The sequence below is a fragment of the Rhinolophus hipposideros genome (assembly GCF_964194185.1).
Source record: "Rhinolophus hipposideros genome assembly, chromosome: 14".
NCBI classification, from domain to species: domain Eukaryota; kingdom Metazoa; phylum Chordata; class Mammalia; order Chiroptera; family Rhinolophidae; genus Rhinolophus; species Rhinolophus hipposideros.
In genome coordinates this window covers 34,559,604-34,576,128 of record NC_138060.1, presented here as the reverse complement: position 1 = coordinate 34,576,128, position 16,525 = coordinate 34,559,604, and the positions used below count along the sequence as shown (strand labels likewise).

The following is a 16,525-nucleotide window of genomic DNA, read 5'->3' as shown; positions in this document are numbered from 1 at the left end:
TTATTTTTATATATTTAAGCCAATGTAATCAGTATAAAAATCCTTTTCTATTTTACATATGTCTTTAAAAAATTCTTAAGAATCACAAAAACAAAAATTAGAAATCATACACTTCCTGTAAGTAAAGAATAATTAAGTCACATCCAGAATTAATATAGTCTAAGGTAAGAGATTATACAAGACACTTTCTGTTCGGCCAGTAAGTTGATAAGTTTTAAAAGTATAGAAGGGTAAGGTACTTTGCCCAATTTTCTTTCTTAACAATAAAATGGGATTAAATCTTTGTTACTCTTTGTGAAGTAATGCACAGCCTATTCATTCAACAAGAAGGAATCTATTAAGTATTCAGCTCTAGATGTATAGCATATGTTTCCATCAAGGCACTTATAAGATATTCATACACTAGAACAAATAGCCCAAGGGATATTAAACAAAGCAGTGGGTCTAACGGTTAGAAATACAGGCTTTGGAGTAGATAGCTGACTACTTAAGGTCTGTGACTAAACAAAAATTTTAATGTTCTTAAGTCTCAGCCTCAGGATAATATCCATTTCTGAGTTATCTGTGGAAATTAAATGAGATTATATACAACATATTAATATATATGAAATGATTAGCAGTGTCTAGCATATTATGAACAATATATGATACCTACAAATAAAAATCCATTAAGTGGTTCAGAAACTAAGCGATCTCAAAACACAGCAGACGGAAAATTTAATGTTGTTAGGAGGGTTCAGAAGAGTTGAAAACTGGTATGAACTTTGATGGATGACAGGTGAAGGTACATCCCAGGCAGAGGGACCCTGACAGCTAAAGCATAAACAAGGTCTAGTAAGTGCATCTGATTAGCTAGTGTAGAGGGTTTATGTAGATAAGGAGCAAGCCCACTCTGAAGGGTCTTTAAAGTCAGACTAGGAAGTACTAATGTATATTGTCACTATTGCAATAATTACATGATAAAGACATACCCGACAACCATCTAATAAATCTTCAGGTGCTTGAAATGCACTGACATCCAGATTTTCTAGATTTTCAAGTGTAGGTTCCACTTTGCTGTTAAAAACCGAATTACATATTGATTCACTTATGCAACTTGCACTTATGTTGGAAATATGGCTGACATCTGAAAGAGTACGACCTAGATATTAAACAAAGACATATAAGTTTGTGAAAATAAAATAACTGATTACATTATTTTCCTATAAGTTAACTTTTCTTATACACACAGGGCTATGAACAATTTTCAAAGTAAGATTCAAGATTACTGAAATCTTGGTGACAAGTATAAGAAGAAAAAATGAAACTAAGGCTCATATCTTATTTAAATGAAAATATATTTAATGTATTTTCTTAATAGTGGCTTCCTTCCAATAAAAATCTGAAGTTGCTCGCTTTAAGGTCCAGGAAGCTTACATTTGAAAAGAACTTTATAAATATTTGTTAAATTGTCAACATGACATCTACAAAATAGAAACAGTTTTAAGTTTTATACAAATACAGATGATGTCTAACACTTGCAGCAAACTAATAAAGAAAATGTACTAATATTTGCACATCAGTCTAGTTTTAAAAAGTTTTTACGTCTTTATCTGTTAGTATTCTTAATTTCTTTAATCATCTTCTGCATTACATCAGGGTATGAAAGCATGCATTATAAAAAGAAATATCAGGAGTTCTGGACTAAGTTTTCACACAATTGGTTATTTTATTATACAATTATGCCCGGAAGCATAGCAAGAACAGATGGAATTCCCTACTATATCCCACTAATCCTATTAACAAATAAATTCTTACATAGAAAATTGATTATTTACTTTAATCCCAATGAGACTGACCATCAATTGTGTGAATCTGACCACCAGGAGTTGAAGTATCAGGCATAGTCTTTGTTTCTGGTTTAGGCTCTGTCTTGTATATGGATTCATCTTGACAAAAACCCTTCTCAACACTGTCAAAAAACCATTGTGGGGTCACACAGTGTACATTCCATCGTTTGGCACATTCATATTTCTGACCTATCAAGTTTATTAAGAAGAGAGAGATACAAACCATTAAACTCTGTCTTGGCAGAAACCTTCAAATTATGATAGGTTATGGAAAAAACCCACCTGAGACAAAATTAAAGTTGCCAGTAATTATGCTTACCTTTTTTTTTCTTCTGTTTTTGCTAGTTTGTTTTTGTTTTTCAGGCATGTGCAAGCTCACAGTGGCCCTCAGATCCCCACAGATCTGACACCAGCAACCTTGGTGTTATTAGCAGCCCCCTCTAACCAACTAAGCTAATTGGCTAACTCTTACTTTTAAATAGTATACTATGTAGTATATTAAAAAGCAATAATTTATAATTGGGTTATTACCCAATTATATTTTCTATGTATGCTATGTGAGGGGATTTCTCTCTTACAAAATTATATAGAGACAGAGGCAACTGTGGGGTAACTGAAATATTGGACTTAGTTCAAGTATAGCCACCATCACTTAATTTCTTTACATCAGTTAAATCAGATAAATTTCTTTATCTGTAACATGGAATAACTCACAGAACTACATGGTTTTAATAAGACTGCATAAAACAACTGTGAAAATTATAAATGTTCACAATATAAAAAATACCAGCTTTCAATAGACTACTCCTGTGTCAACTGGATTCTACTTGAAGTCCAGGATAGATATGCAAATAGACAAATAAATTATATTAAAATGTATATTCTTTTACTGCCTTAAAAATATTTTAACACAATATATTTTGAAACAGTATCATAGAGAAACATATAATAAACAATGACAAGTTTTTTTGTTATTTTTTTTTACATTCTTGAGAGCGAAGAGATGAATTGCCCTCAGATTCAGAAAAATCAATAGCAGTTATCAACTCTACTCACAATCATATTATCATAATTGGCCATACCCAAAATTCTGACTTAAGGACAATTACCAATTAACAGTATTTTTTTCTAATTTTCTTATCTTGATAGCTGAGTACACAGTATTGATATGAGGTAATAAAAACACCAACAAAATTCTTTTCTCATTAATTTATATATATTTCAAGGGTACTAGTAAAAAAATATTCTCCAGAATAGATATGAAGGTTATAGAACACCAAAAATAATAAGCAGTTTTAAGGAATTCTTATTGGTAATATATTTTTATTCTTTTAACTGCCTCATGTTCTGCAAAGTGTATTTTCAAGTTAAAACTTGTAGTTCATTCAGCAAAGCTGATGCATGAAATTAAAAACTATACCAAGCCTTTAAAATGTGTCACTAGAAAGAAATGTAATTTTGCGACATTTTTCGCTTTCTTGTTATTCATTCAAATTTCTTATCTCTTTAAGTATTTGGTAACTGGGTAGAGGACTTTTTTTTTTTTTGCAAAAAAATCAAAAGATCTGCTACACTTAGGTAAAACACTGAAAACGAATTTTTAAACTATATTTATTCAATGACCTGGATAAACATTAGCCATGCACTTTTCCCACAGACTGTGAACCAAACAATCTTTGTACGATTTTAGGACAAAGAGTATCATACTAGATTAATGACACGTCAGAAGCAAAAGCTATTCTGTAAAGATCGTAAAATATTAAACACTAGAGAAAATTTTGCATTTGTCCATTTGGGAAGTTTTACCTTTTGGTTCTTGCACAATGAGGTGTGTACATTCATTCATTTTCAATTGTCCCATGTATTGACCTCCATGCTTCACTGTGAGCTGCTGAACTGTCTTCCTGTCTGAGCCACACAAGCCAGTTACACAGATTACACAACCAAGAAAAATAGGACACTTGAAATCTTCCATGTTTACATCGGTATATCTAGCTATTTTTCTGGGGAAAACAAATGATAAAAAGGAAAAAAAAAACATATTAAATGTACCAGAGTTTAAAAACATCACTAATGCTTCTCTCATTTTTTAGGATTTTCCTTGTTTTTAAGAAAAGGGGAACTGACAGACACACAGAATTACACTAATTGCTGATCTAGCTCAGTACCATGTCTCTAGTAAAAAGTAATGTTTCAGACAGTCTCTCAAAACTGTTTTAGGGAAAAATATTTCATTTATTTTAAGTTCATGCTGGTCAAAGTAGCGTATTTTCCAAAATTTTAAGTCTCAATCTCCACTTAAAAACTGAAAGGTTCTTTGGTTGCCTACTAGAAAAGTGGACTTTTTATCCTTCTGTTATACTATATAAACAATAAGCAATGATTTGGGGCAGAATACCAACAATAAAATCATCATTCGGTAGCCATGCTACGCAGATGTGCTGATGACAGGGGCTGAGAGTGAGGGTGTCAATGAGGAGACATGTTTAGGATGTGATGGATGGCGTTGAAGTAAGACTGGAAAAATGCCTATTTAATTCAAACAGTGGTACCTGGACTTAGGGTTGTTAATCAAATTTTAGGGGAAACTCAATTCTGTGCCTTGAAATAGGCTCTAAGCTCCACGAGGGAAGAGATGCCATGATGTTTTGCTCACTACGTATACCTACTACCTAGCTCAGGCCAGACATATAAAATGGGCTCGATTAACATTTATTGAATGATCACATCCTAGTTAATAGTTTACATGTTTATATTCAGTCTTACATATACCCACTTTGGGAGGGACTACTACTGCCAAAATGGCTAATTTTTTTCTCCATTTTAACATACGGAGAACAGTACTGAAGGGTAAAGCAACATAAGAATTATAGCTGCCACACTCATTTTTCTCAACCATTTTACAAACATTCACTGCTGAAAACAATTTTATTATCGAAGCATTTCTTACCTTGTAGCTAACGCTAAACACATAGCCCATTCCACCTATCAACTTCTACCCCGACAGTAACAGCTTCTGGATTCTGCTCTTTTGTTTTCAATGGAGTGAAGAGCAATGATCCCATTTTTTTCCCTGAATAACAGATCCAAAGAGTATACCATAGACACCCACATGAAAACCCACAATGAGCCAAAATGATTGACTTTATCGTTTTTCAAATCTAGACAATATCTAAACGTCTTTCTTACCTCTCTTGTGACTTCTGCCAAAGTGTTTTTACCCAAGAAGGAAGCAAAATAGGTTTGTTTAGGTTTGCGGCAACTAAATACTTTTTGCTGCCAACTTCTCCGGCAATAAGATGAGTTACTGATACATTAAGGTCTCTGTATACGCGTCCACCCATCATTTGTACACACTTATGAACTTCTTCCTATAGCTCCCAAAGAAAATACATTATTAATAATAATGTAACCAATCTTTCTTCTATTTTTATACACTATCCCATAAATATCTTTTGTTGTTGTTATCCTGAATGCACAAAGGTTTCTCACCATTATAAAGTCTTACTTTTTGCAAGTAAGATAAATATGAATTATAAATAAATTTTAAAATAATTACCTTTACACATTATTCTCCCATGTTTCTTTCAATGCCATGAAGTTATTAAACTACGTTGCCTCTATATGAGTATTTTTAAATATGTAAATTACATGTATAACACAAAACTCTATATTATATATCTCTGTTAGAATCCTTTTTTAATATATTAACTGTCTGTGGTGGAAAAACCTAAGTGATTCAAACACAAACTCATTGACTACATAGAGAAAAAGTGAGTTTCCTTTTAAATCAAAACAAAAACTTAAATTAGCCAGTTTTCAATAAAACAGATTCCACTATATTCAATTTATTAAAAATAGAAAAGATACACACTGTTGTATATTGACTTTGTATACTGTATATTTGTAAAGTATATTCTACACAGTGAAAAATTAAGTGTGGAAATACAGATATAATCATCACGATATTCCTCAACAGTTCAACACTCAACACCTACCCTTTTGTCTTTTTCCAGGCTTGTACAAGATACAGTTATATCAGACATAACCATATTATAAACTGGATGTTCAGCTCTTGGGACACATCGCTGGTGTTGCATGCAAAATATAACTACTTGAGGACCAACAATTCTGCAGCCAAGCTATAAAAAAGAAAAAGTTCAGTAAGTAGGAAAAGACCTCCAGTCTTATAAAATTACATTTTGTAATATTTACCAATTCTTTATAGAAGTTGATGACCACTGTAGAAAAATCACCAAATTGTTACAAGGAAAAAATAGACACACTAACACATTAGACACACAAACACAAACAAATCAAAACAATGCAAGCTATCAAAACAAGCTCTAAGAGCTACACTCACTCAAAATTACCATCAAAATTTTAATCTTTGAAACAATCTTAATAATGGGGCATGAGTAATACTCTTACGCTAAAAAAATTAGGAAATATCCACATATATTTTTCAAATGAAGCACCCAGCCAATGAAGTAGACTGAAAATGTAAGCCTAAATAACCCCTCTCTAAAATACCTATGTCACATAAAAAAACATATAATCCTAGGCAGTTTCTACATTAGTGTTTTAAATACTTTGCAACTCAGTCTTTCCAAGGAAGAGCCACAAAGACTTCGCCTATGCTATTGCAGGTTACTCAAAAAAAATCACCTTTCATTTTCATTGATAACTGAGTTAAGAAAAGCGAAGTCTTGCTCAACACCAGCACATTCAACATTCAAGCCAGACTAAAAAGCCTACAGTTGTCAAAGTCACCGTGGCATGACTGACTTAAATATCTACAAGGTATATGATTATTGCTATCTTCTTGGTCAGCCATAAGAAAACTGAGTTTTGATGCTATCGATTCTATCTCACAAACGGTAATATTTCCAAAAGGAGAGTAAGACCAACAATGCTTTTGGCAAAAGTGGGTACACCTTCCATAAATTGTACAGATACTTCATCTACCTACTCTTCTATGTTTCTTCTTCAAACAAGAATCAATTCTTTGTAATCTGGATGGAATTACAGCCAGCTTACTTTCACTTCAGTGCTTCTCTTGTCCAGACACCAAAAAAATAATGAGTCAGTAGACTCTAGAATCAACAAAAAAAAAAATGGCTCACGGGTATATATACAATACTCATCTCCAAATGCTTCCTTTTAGCATCTACTTTTTCAGACCATACACAAGGCACAGGCATTAAAATTCTGTGTCCAAGAGCACGTAGGAAAGACAGTACGTAACCAAACACTATGCTGAGATCTTTTCCTACTTTTTATTATTTCTCCCTGAAATATCTCGCAATATCTCTGAGTTTAAGTACAGAATTCCATCACTAAAATGCTTCATTACTATGGGGTCCACTTATACTACGTTAAATCCCCTGAAATATAAAAATTACATAAAACAAAAATCTATTATAACATAATTTAAAAATATTCTGGTCTCCCAAAACCAAAGGATTCCTCTGTATTCATAATTTACATACTTCGTGATCAGTGAAGAACTTATGTCCACCGAAGCAACAACAAACCAAAAAACAGACTACTGAAGGAACATACTAAAAGTTAGCAAACCTTTTTGAGGTGATCAAAAACAGCACCCCTAAAAGGGTCACAGATGTAAAGTGATCTATCATTCTCCTTTATCTTCAATGCTTCTTCTTCTGTAATAATCTGAAGATATTCTTCTGATTGGAACTCTTTTATTGACTGAAAGAAAAAAAATGAAGATTACACCTAAAATTAGTCACCTGTATTTAAGTCCTATGAACTCTATCTTCGATATCTATCTCAAATCCAGCCTTTTTTCTATTGGAAATACCATCACCTCTCACTTAGACCTTCTCTCTCCTCTGCCCTAAATCTGTTCTCCACACCTAACAATCTTTTTAACAAAATAAATCAGGTCATGCCACTCTCTGCTCAAAACCTCCAATGGCTTCCCAGCACACTCAGAATAAAATCCACATTTCTTATGATGGCCTACAAGACCAGAGAGTCTGGCCCCTCTGCCTGTTTCCCCACCCTTACCTTTTACTTCTCACCCCTCTTGCTTATCTCTAGCTACTCCTACTTTCTTGTTAGGACTGGAACAAGCAAAGCATGACCTCATTTAGAGGCTTTGTTCTTGTTCCCACTGCCTGGAATACTCTTCTCCCAGGTCCTCACCTGACTTGATCCCTCATTTCAAGCAGACCTGTTCAAATGTCACCTCCTCAGAGATGCCTTTTCTGATCATACTTTCTAAAATACCCTTTCCCTATTCCTCCAGTCTATGTCATGAAGAAAAATAATATGGGTATTATGTACATATGTATAGATTTGTTTCAATCCCTTACAAGAAAGTTTCATGATCTTGTTTGCCAAATCCTGGCACCCAGTAAGCACTCAAATGTGAAGTCCTTATATTAGACACTTAGAATGATCCTTTTAAAACAATTAAATCAGATTACATTACTCTTCTGATTCAAAACCCACAGTGACTCTCTACCTCACTGAACTAAAAGCCAACGTCCTTAGGATGACCCACAAGGCCTGACGTGACCGCTGTACTCTTACGCTCGGCAGCATCCCTTAATCTTCCTCCATCCCTTGCTCCCTACACTACAGTCACACTAATGTTGGACAGACACTCTAAGCACTTTCCCAGGGGCCTCTGTCTGTTTGCTGAAATCTTCCTCAGATATCCAGAGAGCTAACTCACCTCCTTCAAGTATACTCAAATATCCATAAAACCTACCCTGATCACATGCTATTTAAAATTGTAACCTTTCCTTCTCTTCCTCCCCAACAAACATCCTCCAAACCCCTTAACCTGTTTTTGTTCTTTTCTGTTCCCAAAACACTTAGTACACTGTAATACTATAAATGATAAATGAGTAAACTGTCATTTATCATGTCATTTATCACTATCATTTATGATGTCTGCTAGTCTATTTCCTCCTGCTAGAATAGAATGCAAACTCTGAGAAAGTAGGGATCTTTGCCTGCTCTGATCATTGATGTATCCCAAGTACTACAACCGTGCTTATCAGACCATAGACACTCAGTAATTCTTTGCTGAATGAGTGAACTTTAAAGAAAAACCTGCTACAACAGAGCATCTTAAACTTTCACGTACACAGGGATCTCTCTGGGGATCTTGTTAAAATGCAGATTCTGATTGGTAAGCATGAGTTGGGGCCCAAGGCTCTGCATTTATAACAAACTCTCAAGCCATGCTGCTGCTGCTGCTGGGATCTGTGAGCAGCAAGTCTCCACCTTACCCCTACATCCTCCCGTATTACACTGTACATATGAAACATACTTTTAACAATTAACCCCCCAAAAAATGAAGTGTAACCAGTACATGGCTGACTCAAAATTTTTCAACACACAAAGGTCTGCTCTGGTTAGTAGACAAAAGAAAGCAACTTAACTTCCAAGAACAGCAGGTCTGCCACTTTCAATAGAAATGTCGTAATAGATATGTAATGACATATCTATATTAACGTAGAGTATATACGTATATATGTATATATGTAGAGTAAAACTACATATTATGAAAATAATTATTACCAAGCCATAAAAGCCCAATAAATCAAAATCACTAACATCAAGAAAATGAATTCACAGGATCAAACAAGACGTTTTCAACTGTTCTTACCTCAAGAGCTCTGAGAAAACATTCGGAATTGCCTGAAGACTTTAAAAACTTCACAAAAAACGGTTCTTTGTCATTTTTGGACATTTTTAAACTGTCAAAACAAAGGAACCATGAACAAGAACAACACCACATTACGTATGAAGTTAAATGCTTGCAGTACCTATTTTTCTGTGCAGTCGGGAAGGCCTAAGGACAGACATTCTGGCCTTGTCCAGGAATTCGGCCATCTGTCTCCTTTGTAAGAAACGCTGGAAGGTGGGCAAAGTCAAGGAGAAATACGACACCACCAATCCTTGCAAACCAGAGACCGAAATTACTGTTCCTAAGCTGAATACATCAGAGGACCCTCGCTATGGTCGGGGGGTTGTCCAAGTCCCCCCAGCCAATGACCATTCAATTGCACTTGGCTTACAGATGCACAGAACGAAGGTGTCCCTGCGGGTACCCATCGCCCTCGAGCTTTGTTCCCCCCTCCCTAAACGAACTTGAAATATAAACACGTCAGGCAGGTAGCAAGGTCATGCCCCCCAACAGGCAGGCCGCTCTCGCTCGCCAGCTCCTAGGGAAAGGCCTGGCTCCTGGCCCAGGCGCACCCACGTCCCCCTCGGAGTTTCAGTCCCACCCGCCGGTTACCAGGGCAGGAAACGAGGGCCCCGAAGGCCGGAGGCAGCGTCGCGACCCCCCGCCGGGGTGGGAAAGAAGCAAGGTCCTCCGGCCGCGCCTCACTCACCTCGGTGGAGCCTGGGGGTTTGGGGACGGTGAGCGGGGGGCCGCGCGGCGGGCAGGACAGCAGCGGGGGTCGGGCGCCAGCCCGGCGCACACCCGCCGCACCCGCGGCGCCCCCGGACCGAAACGCGCAAAACCCGGAAATGGCGAGGCCTGGAACCGACTTTCGCGCCAACCGCGCGGACAAACTCGCCTCTCCTGGCGGAAGTGACGTTGTGCGCAGCTGCGGCCGGAAGGTGGAGTCGTCCAAAGGGATGGTGGGCGGCCGAGCCGCGCTCGGCTCCGCGGGCTGTGGGGTCTGCCGGTGAGCTTGGGCCGGGGGACCTGGGCTTGGGGCTTCGAAGGGCGGGCCTGGGCAACGCTGGGAGGTGGCCGAGCGCCCACGGCGCAGGGCATGGGGCCGCGGGCCGGGAGTACCTCAGAGGAGGTCCTCACGCTTGGAAAAATCAAATTGGGGAAAAGAGAGTTTTCTCAAGGAATATTTTATGCCTGCTGTAGGCCAGGCAGTGTGAGAGAAACCGTTTATTATCATCCAAAACAACCCTGTGAGGCAAGTGGTAGCGGCTCTTAACGTCAGACGGTAAGTGATGCCATTAAGATGTCAGCCAAGTCTTCGACTTGTGGACGAAAATGGGGTTCTGTGGAAAGCAACCTCCCAGGGTGATCTGATCAGACATTCCCAACTGGGCGGGTCCTGAGGGGTAGTCACGCCTCAGGCAGTGACTTGAGTACAAGGCTTGTCTTTGCCCTAAGGAAGCCCTGCCCGTTGTTTTTGTGCATCTAGGTTAACACCACCTTTGAAATGCACCCCCCGTCAGACTTTCTAACGTGAATCTTAATCCTCCTGTAACCCGATCCCGACTTGCCGTGCTTTCTCCCGCCTTCCTGTAATCTTCCTTACTTCTTCATCTCAACGGCATGAAAAGAATCGCGAATTTATTCTCAGAAGAATTTATCGCAGCCTGGCGAGGTGCTGCTCCCAGGCATGTCTGTTTGACTCAGACAAGTTTTTACAAAAATTCTCTGCGGGTTTGGACATTCTGAAGGTCCACAGGCTCCACGGGCTGGGTTCTTTACCCTCGAATATGGCAGGAGTGTAATTGCTGCCTGCCACTTTCAGCCAAGACTGCTGGAGGGGAGAAAAATGTCAGGATGACTCGCATTGTACACCTAGGGCAGAGGCGTCTTTGCCGAGATCTTCAGTGGCCTTCCCCCACTCTTGGGCCCTCAATGGGCAATATCGTTTTCTCTCTGACTCCCTGAGTGTAGGAGAGATTCTGGGAGGGAAACTAATGTTCAAATGGCAAAGTTTCGGGGAAGCGGAGGTAACATGGGGCTATAGAATCTTGGCTTATTCATTACCAATGACAGACTGCTGAGACAGTGTTTCTTATTTTATTCTTGACTCTTGAGAAGCTCATGCTTTTGGACTGAGTAATGTGACAATTTAATGCCGTCTACGTCCATTGTTTTTCTTTTTCTTCTTAACACCTAAAGATGGCAATGAGCTGCTTGAGTCTAAATGTGGGAATATACCCAAAGGTGAGTCAGACATAGTAACACTGGGCGCAAAGGTAAAGGCCCGGCCCATTGTTGTTTTGTTTCAAAATAAACTAAAGTTACTGGATTTGTTAAAAAAAAAAAAAAAGAGGATGTCACAGTTAATTGTTAAGCAAATCTGTTTTGAAACTGCAGTAATAATTACTATTTATAGGGTACTTTACATTCCTACTTACACTATTCCTGTTTACTCTTCCCATCAATCCTGTAGTATGTGGGCATCATTGTCCTGAGTTATGTAAATGGAGAAAATGAGGCTCAGGGACTGTGTAACTTGATCAGGGCCACATAGCTGTCAAGTGGCTGCACGTGGGCTTGAGAAGAGGCAGTGTGACTGGAAACCCCGTGGCCTTCCTGACCAACCACATTGCTCCTTGTCACATGCTGCCTGTCCACCTCTGCACGAAGGTCAGCATCCGGACAAGAGCCCATTCCTGACATTTCTGGGGCGGGGTGGAGGGCTCTTGATGGAAGGAGAGTCACAGATGTCACTAATGAAGATGAGGAAAAATGAAATCAACCCTTTAGCTTTTAGCCAGCTGTATTTCAACACTGTGTTTCCCCGAAAATAAGACCTAGCCGGACAATCAGCTCTAATGCGTCTTTTGGAGCAAAAATTAATATAAGACCTGGTTTTATTTTACTATACGACTTGGTCTTTATAATATAATATAGTATAATATTATATAATATATAATAATATACTATATTATATTATATATATAATATATATTATAATAATATATTATATAATACCAGCTGATTGTCCAGCTGGTCTTATTTTCGGGGAAACAGGGTAGCAAGGGAGTCGACCTTATCTTTAGAACAGGAGACCAGGTGACAAGTTCTCCCATCTGTGTCTCCACACAGGCAGACAGGGTCTGTATCTGTCCCTGAGGGACCTAATCTTGGGCAGTAACTAGAGCAGTGGTTCTCTATCTGATGTACTGCCTGGACCAGCTGCATCAGCGCCACCGGGGATTTGTTGGAAATGAAAATTCTCGGGCCTGACCTCAGGCCTGCAGAGTCTGAAACTCTGGGGATGGGTCCCAGCATTCTTTGTTTTCAAAAGCCCTCCAGGTGATTGTGATGCACATTAAAGTTTGTTTGAACAAAGATTTTTTTAGGGAAGGGTGAAAGTGGTTATATGGGTTGTGGTTATTAAGATGGTGAAATGGGGAATAGCTGTGATATGCCCTCAGGCAGCTGCCTCAGACGGTGGAGTTTGGATTGACCTTCCCGTCACCTCCCTGGCTTTCAGGGTCACCTCCCTATTTCTTTGGCCCTTTCGTCACCTAGAACCAGACACTCCAGACCCTGCTTAGAGTAAGATTAAAGGGAAATTTATATTTATCTGTTTTTAGAATGAAAAAACAGGAAACATATATGACAAGATAGTTACTTTTAAAATACGGGTGGTGCGAATATGACTATTTCTTGTTATATTTTGCTACATAGATAAGATTTCTCAAAATTTTAAAAATAGATTTTTTGAGAGTTTTATATTTTCTAGTACTATAAATGAATAAATAATGTATAAATAAAGGGATTATGATTTTAAAATGAGGTGAGTAAATTATCTTTATTGCTGCAGAAATAGGCTTTGCAGTGGCAAAATATTTGTATAAACTCTTGTCTTCGGTAACCTGGAAGGTAAAACAGACCTATAGAGTCTGCTGAGGGGCAGGGAAAGAGATAAAATTGAATGTTAGTAGCACTTGTTGGTTGGTACTGGCTGTATTTAGCAAGTATTGTAAGAAAGAGACAACAAGCTTATGGAAGAATTGGCTTGTTTGCAAGAATTTATAAATCCCAAAATGGGAGGTTTTGCAAGTTTGGAAAAGTTGAGTGCCTCTAGGTGCTACAAACAAGAGGTAAACCTAAGAGACATTTTGAGCAGCAAACGCCCTTTACAACTCATCCATGTGGAAGAGAACTAGTTAAATAGTATGGTCCTCCTACCCAAGCTGGGTAAACACCATCAATTGAGAGAGGTATTGTGCCCAGGATTGCAATCAAGCTTGAAAATTAGTTCTAGAGAGAACTGTGAGTATGGATACTACTGTATTTCCCCGAAAATAAGACCTAATTGAAAAATAAGTGCTAGCATGATTTTTCAGGATGACATCTGAACATAAGCCCTAATGCGTCTTTTGGAGCAAAAATTAATGTAAGACCCAGTCTTATTTTGGGAGAAACGCGGTACTGTAGGGAAACAACTCTACCATGTCTTCCTGGCAACTTTTCATAGATCCATATAGGCAGAGGTTGGGATGGCAGTATATCTGAGCCCCTGGCCAAACACCTTGTGGTCCTGCTGGAACGTGAGAGGATGGGAAGTCTCTAAGGAACAGCTAGCTAGGAGGGCACCTCTCACTCATCTTCCTGTCTCCCCAGGAGGCTGTGATCACTTTCTCATTGCCTCCCAGATTCTGATGAGGTATGGGGTTCTCTGCCCCTCTCCCCTCAGAATAGAGCTGCAGAATATAAAACCACTTAGCTGCTATCTACATTTGGCTCCTCAGAGATGGGGTTTCCCACAACACACATTGCAGCCCCTTTCAGTGTCATCCTTTTTGGAGCATAAAACGGAACTGGGGAGCTGGCACCTTTGTCTTATTCTGTTTTGCTCTCTATGGAAGTAATAATCTAAATCTAAAAGTGTGTCATGTGTCTTCACCAGTCTAATCAGTCAGGCCTCACCCTTGACCTTATATATGTGAGGTTGACAACTACCACATGAAACTGAATGGAAGCAAATAGATATGCAGGTTCTTAAAGTTTTGAGATAATAGCTTTGTGAAGGAAGCCAGAAACCTGGAGTATTCGAATTTTGATACAATCTTCAAGCTTGCATAGTAGGAAGTGGGTAAAAAGTCCTACAGCCGCAAAGAAGCACAAACTCTTCAATACCGTGCAGATGTGGTTAGAGAGAATGATGGAAAGGGAAGACCCTCCCAGACGGAGGTGCCAGGGACCTTGGAGAGCAATAAGCAAAGGAGCTACTTTCAGAGTGAATCTGAATCTAATCAAGCAGAGGAACCACCCACCCAGTCAGTGCCTGTCCAGCAGGACTTCACAGTTGACGCTGACCAGCAACAGCTGTGGGTCTTCACTCCCCTTTCTGAAAGAGGGTTATATTGTAGTTATTGTCCCTGCTCCACCATTGTATATCAGGTGTGCAGTTGGGGGTGGGCAGCACCTTGTGTTTCCAGTCCATATGTCACTGGACCGTAAGGTGGATTCTGGTAGAGACCATGTAGCAGAACTTTAGTATCCCACACATATCCCCTCAACCATACCGCTCTTAAGCACATTGGGAAACTTCTACCTGCCAACCTACCAGCATCCGTGTTTCTTTACATGAAGGCATTCTCTGACACTAGGAGTCTGCTTTGCCACCTGCACAGTACGCCAGAGGGTAAGAGGTTATGACCTATGGAAAAAACTCTCAAACAATGACTAACAAGAATTTGTGTACAAAACTCTTGTTTGCATGCCCCCTGGATGGCATATTCTGCCCTGGCTTTCAGAGTTTTCTCAGTGGAATTAAGCTCCGGTCTCCACAGTGGTAACTGACTTTTTAGTACCTCACTTAGATGCCTTCTTTTTCCTGTCTCACTACCCCTGTCTCTTATCTGTGTTTCTTTACTTACTAAATAAAACACTTGAAAAGCCTTGTCTGAAGTCTGTTTTCTGGGAGAACTCAAACTAAGAAGATCCAAGACGTGTGCCCCCTTTTCATAGTGTGTGTTGTTGCTGGGAAGAAGTTGCCAAGTTTTCCGGTTGCCAGCAAGTGTTTCCGGTTGCCAGCCTCTTTGCATCTAGATGGGGTCATGTGATATAGGTAGAAGTGATGCTTATTACTTCCAGGCCTGGTCCAGGAAAACCTCTTGTACTACCTTCCAGTCTTCCATATTCTGGATGTCAACACATAGGGCAATCTTGGAAGCCACATATTGAAAATGGCAGAGCCTCTCAGCCTGGATCTCTGAATGACTGACTAGAGTAATGAAAGTGAACTCCCCATCCCTGCCTCTCCAACAAAAAATTATCACCACTGCTGCCAGAGGTGAACTTGTATTATGTTAAGCCATTGAGATTTGTAACTTCATTTTTTATGGCAACTAGTACCAATCTAATCAATTCTGAATTTAGCAAGGTTTAAACAAATGTGTTGCCACTTTAAAACTTGTCTTTATTGGGTTGGCCCAGTGGCTCAGTGCTCCTAACTCCGGACGCTGCCGGTTCGATTCCCACATGGGCCAGTGGGCTCTCAACCACAAGGCAGTTCAACTCCTGGACTCCTGCAAGGGATGATGGGCAGTGCTCCCTGCAACTGAGATTGAACACGGCACCTTGAGCTGAGCTGCTGCTGAGCTCCCAGATGGCTCAGTTGGTTGGAGCGGGTCCTCTCAACCACAAGGTAGCCAGTTTGACTCCTCGATTCCCGCAGGGGATGGTGGTCTGTGCCCCCTGAAACTAGCAACGGCAACTGGACCTGGAGCTGAGCTGCGCCCTCCACAACTAAGACTGAAAGGACTACAACTTGAAGCTGAATGGCACGCTCCACAACTAAGATTGGAAAAAGGTCCTGGAAGTACACACTGGTCCCCAATAGAGTCCTGTTAAAAAAACAACAAAAAAAACACTTGTCTTTATTTCCACAAAGGTCCTTAGAAAAAGGAAGAGTGAAACTGCTCCAGAGACAAATGCCAGAGACCACATGGTGAAAGCACTGTGGAAGCAGGCTACCTAG

General features: G+C 39.4%; 2 protein-coding genes across 4 annotated transcripts in view; one reads left to right on the top strand and one right to left on the bottom strand.

The window, feature by feature from the left end:
• The window catches only part of TOPBP1 (DNA topoisomerase II binding protein 1), a 47,236-nt gene extending 36,836 nt beyond the window's left edge, over positions 1–10,400 (bottom strand). The window contains exons 1-8 of one of the 2 annotated variants that reach the window (XM_081072934.1): positions 10,211–10,400; positions 9,481–9,571; positions 7,410–7,544; positions 5,828–5,971; positions 5,019–5,200; positions 3,636–3,832; positions 1,839–2,018; positions 972–1,141 (exon numbers count right to left, since the gene is read on the bottom strand). In XM_081072934.1, the coding sequence (XP_080929060.1) occupies positions 972–1,141; positions 1,839–2,018; positions 3,636–3,832; positions 5,019–5,200; positions 5,828–5,971; positions 7,410–7,544; positions 9,481–9,564 (1,092 nt within the window). In that variant the 5' untranslated portion in view covers positions 9,565–9,571; positions 10,211–10,400. Of the gene's footprint in view, positions 1–971; positions 1,142–1,838; positions 2,019–3,635; positions 3,833–5,018; positions 5,207–5,827; positions 5,972–7,409; positions 7,545–9,480; positions 9,572–10,210 lie in introns of those variants that run through there. The other variant, XM_081072935.1, reaches the window with a different exon arrangement.
• Positions 10,401–10,424: 24 nt separating this feature from the next.
• LOC308507672 (inhibitor of carbonic anhydrase-like) overlaps positions 10,425–16,525 on the top strand; it is a 56,353-nt gene continuing 50,252 nt past the window's right edge. The window contains exons 1-2 of one of the 2 annotated variants that reach the window (XM_081072933.1): positions 10,432–10,510; positions 10,705–10,786. The gene's annotated coding sequence lies outside the window, so the exon portion shown is untranslated. Of the gene's footprint in view, positions 10,511–10,704; positions 10,787–16,525 lie in introns of both variants that reach the window. The other variant, XM_081072931.1, reaches the window with a different exon arrangement.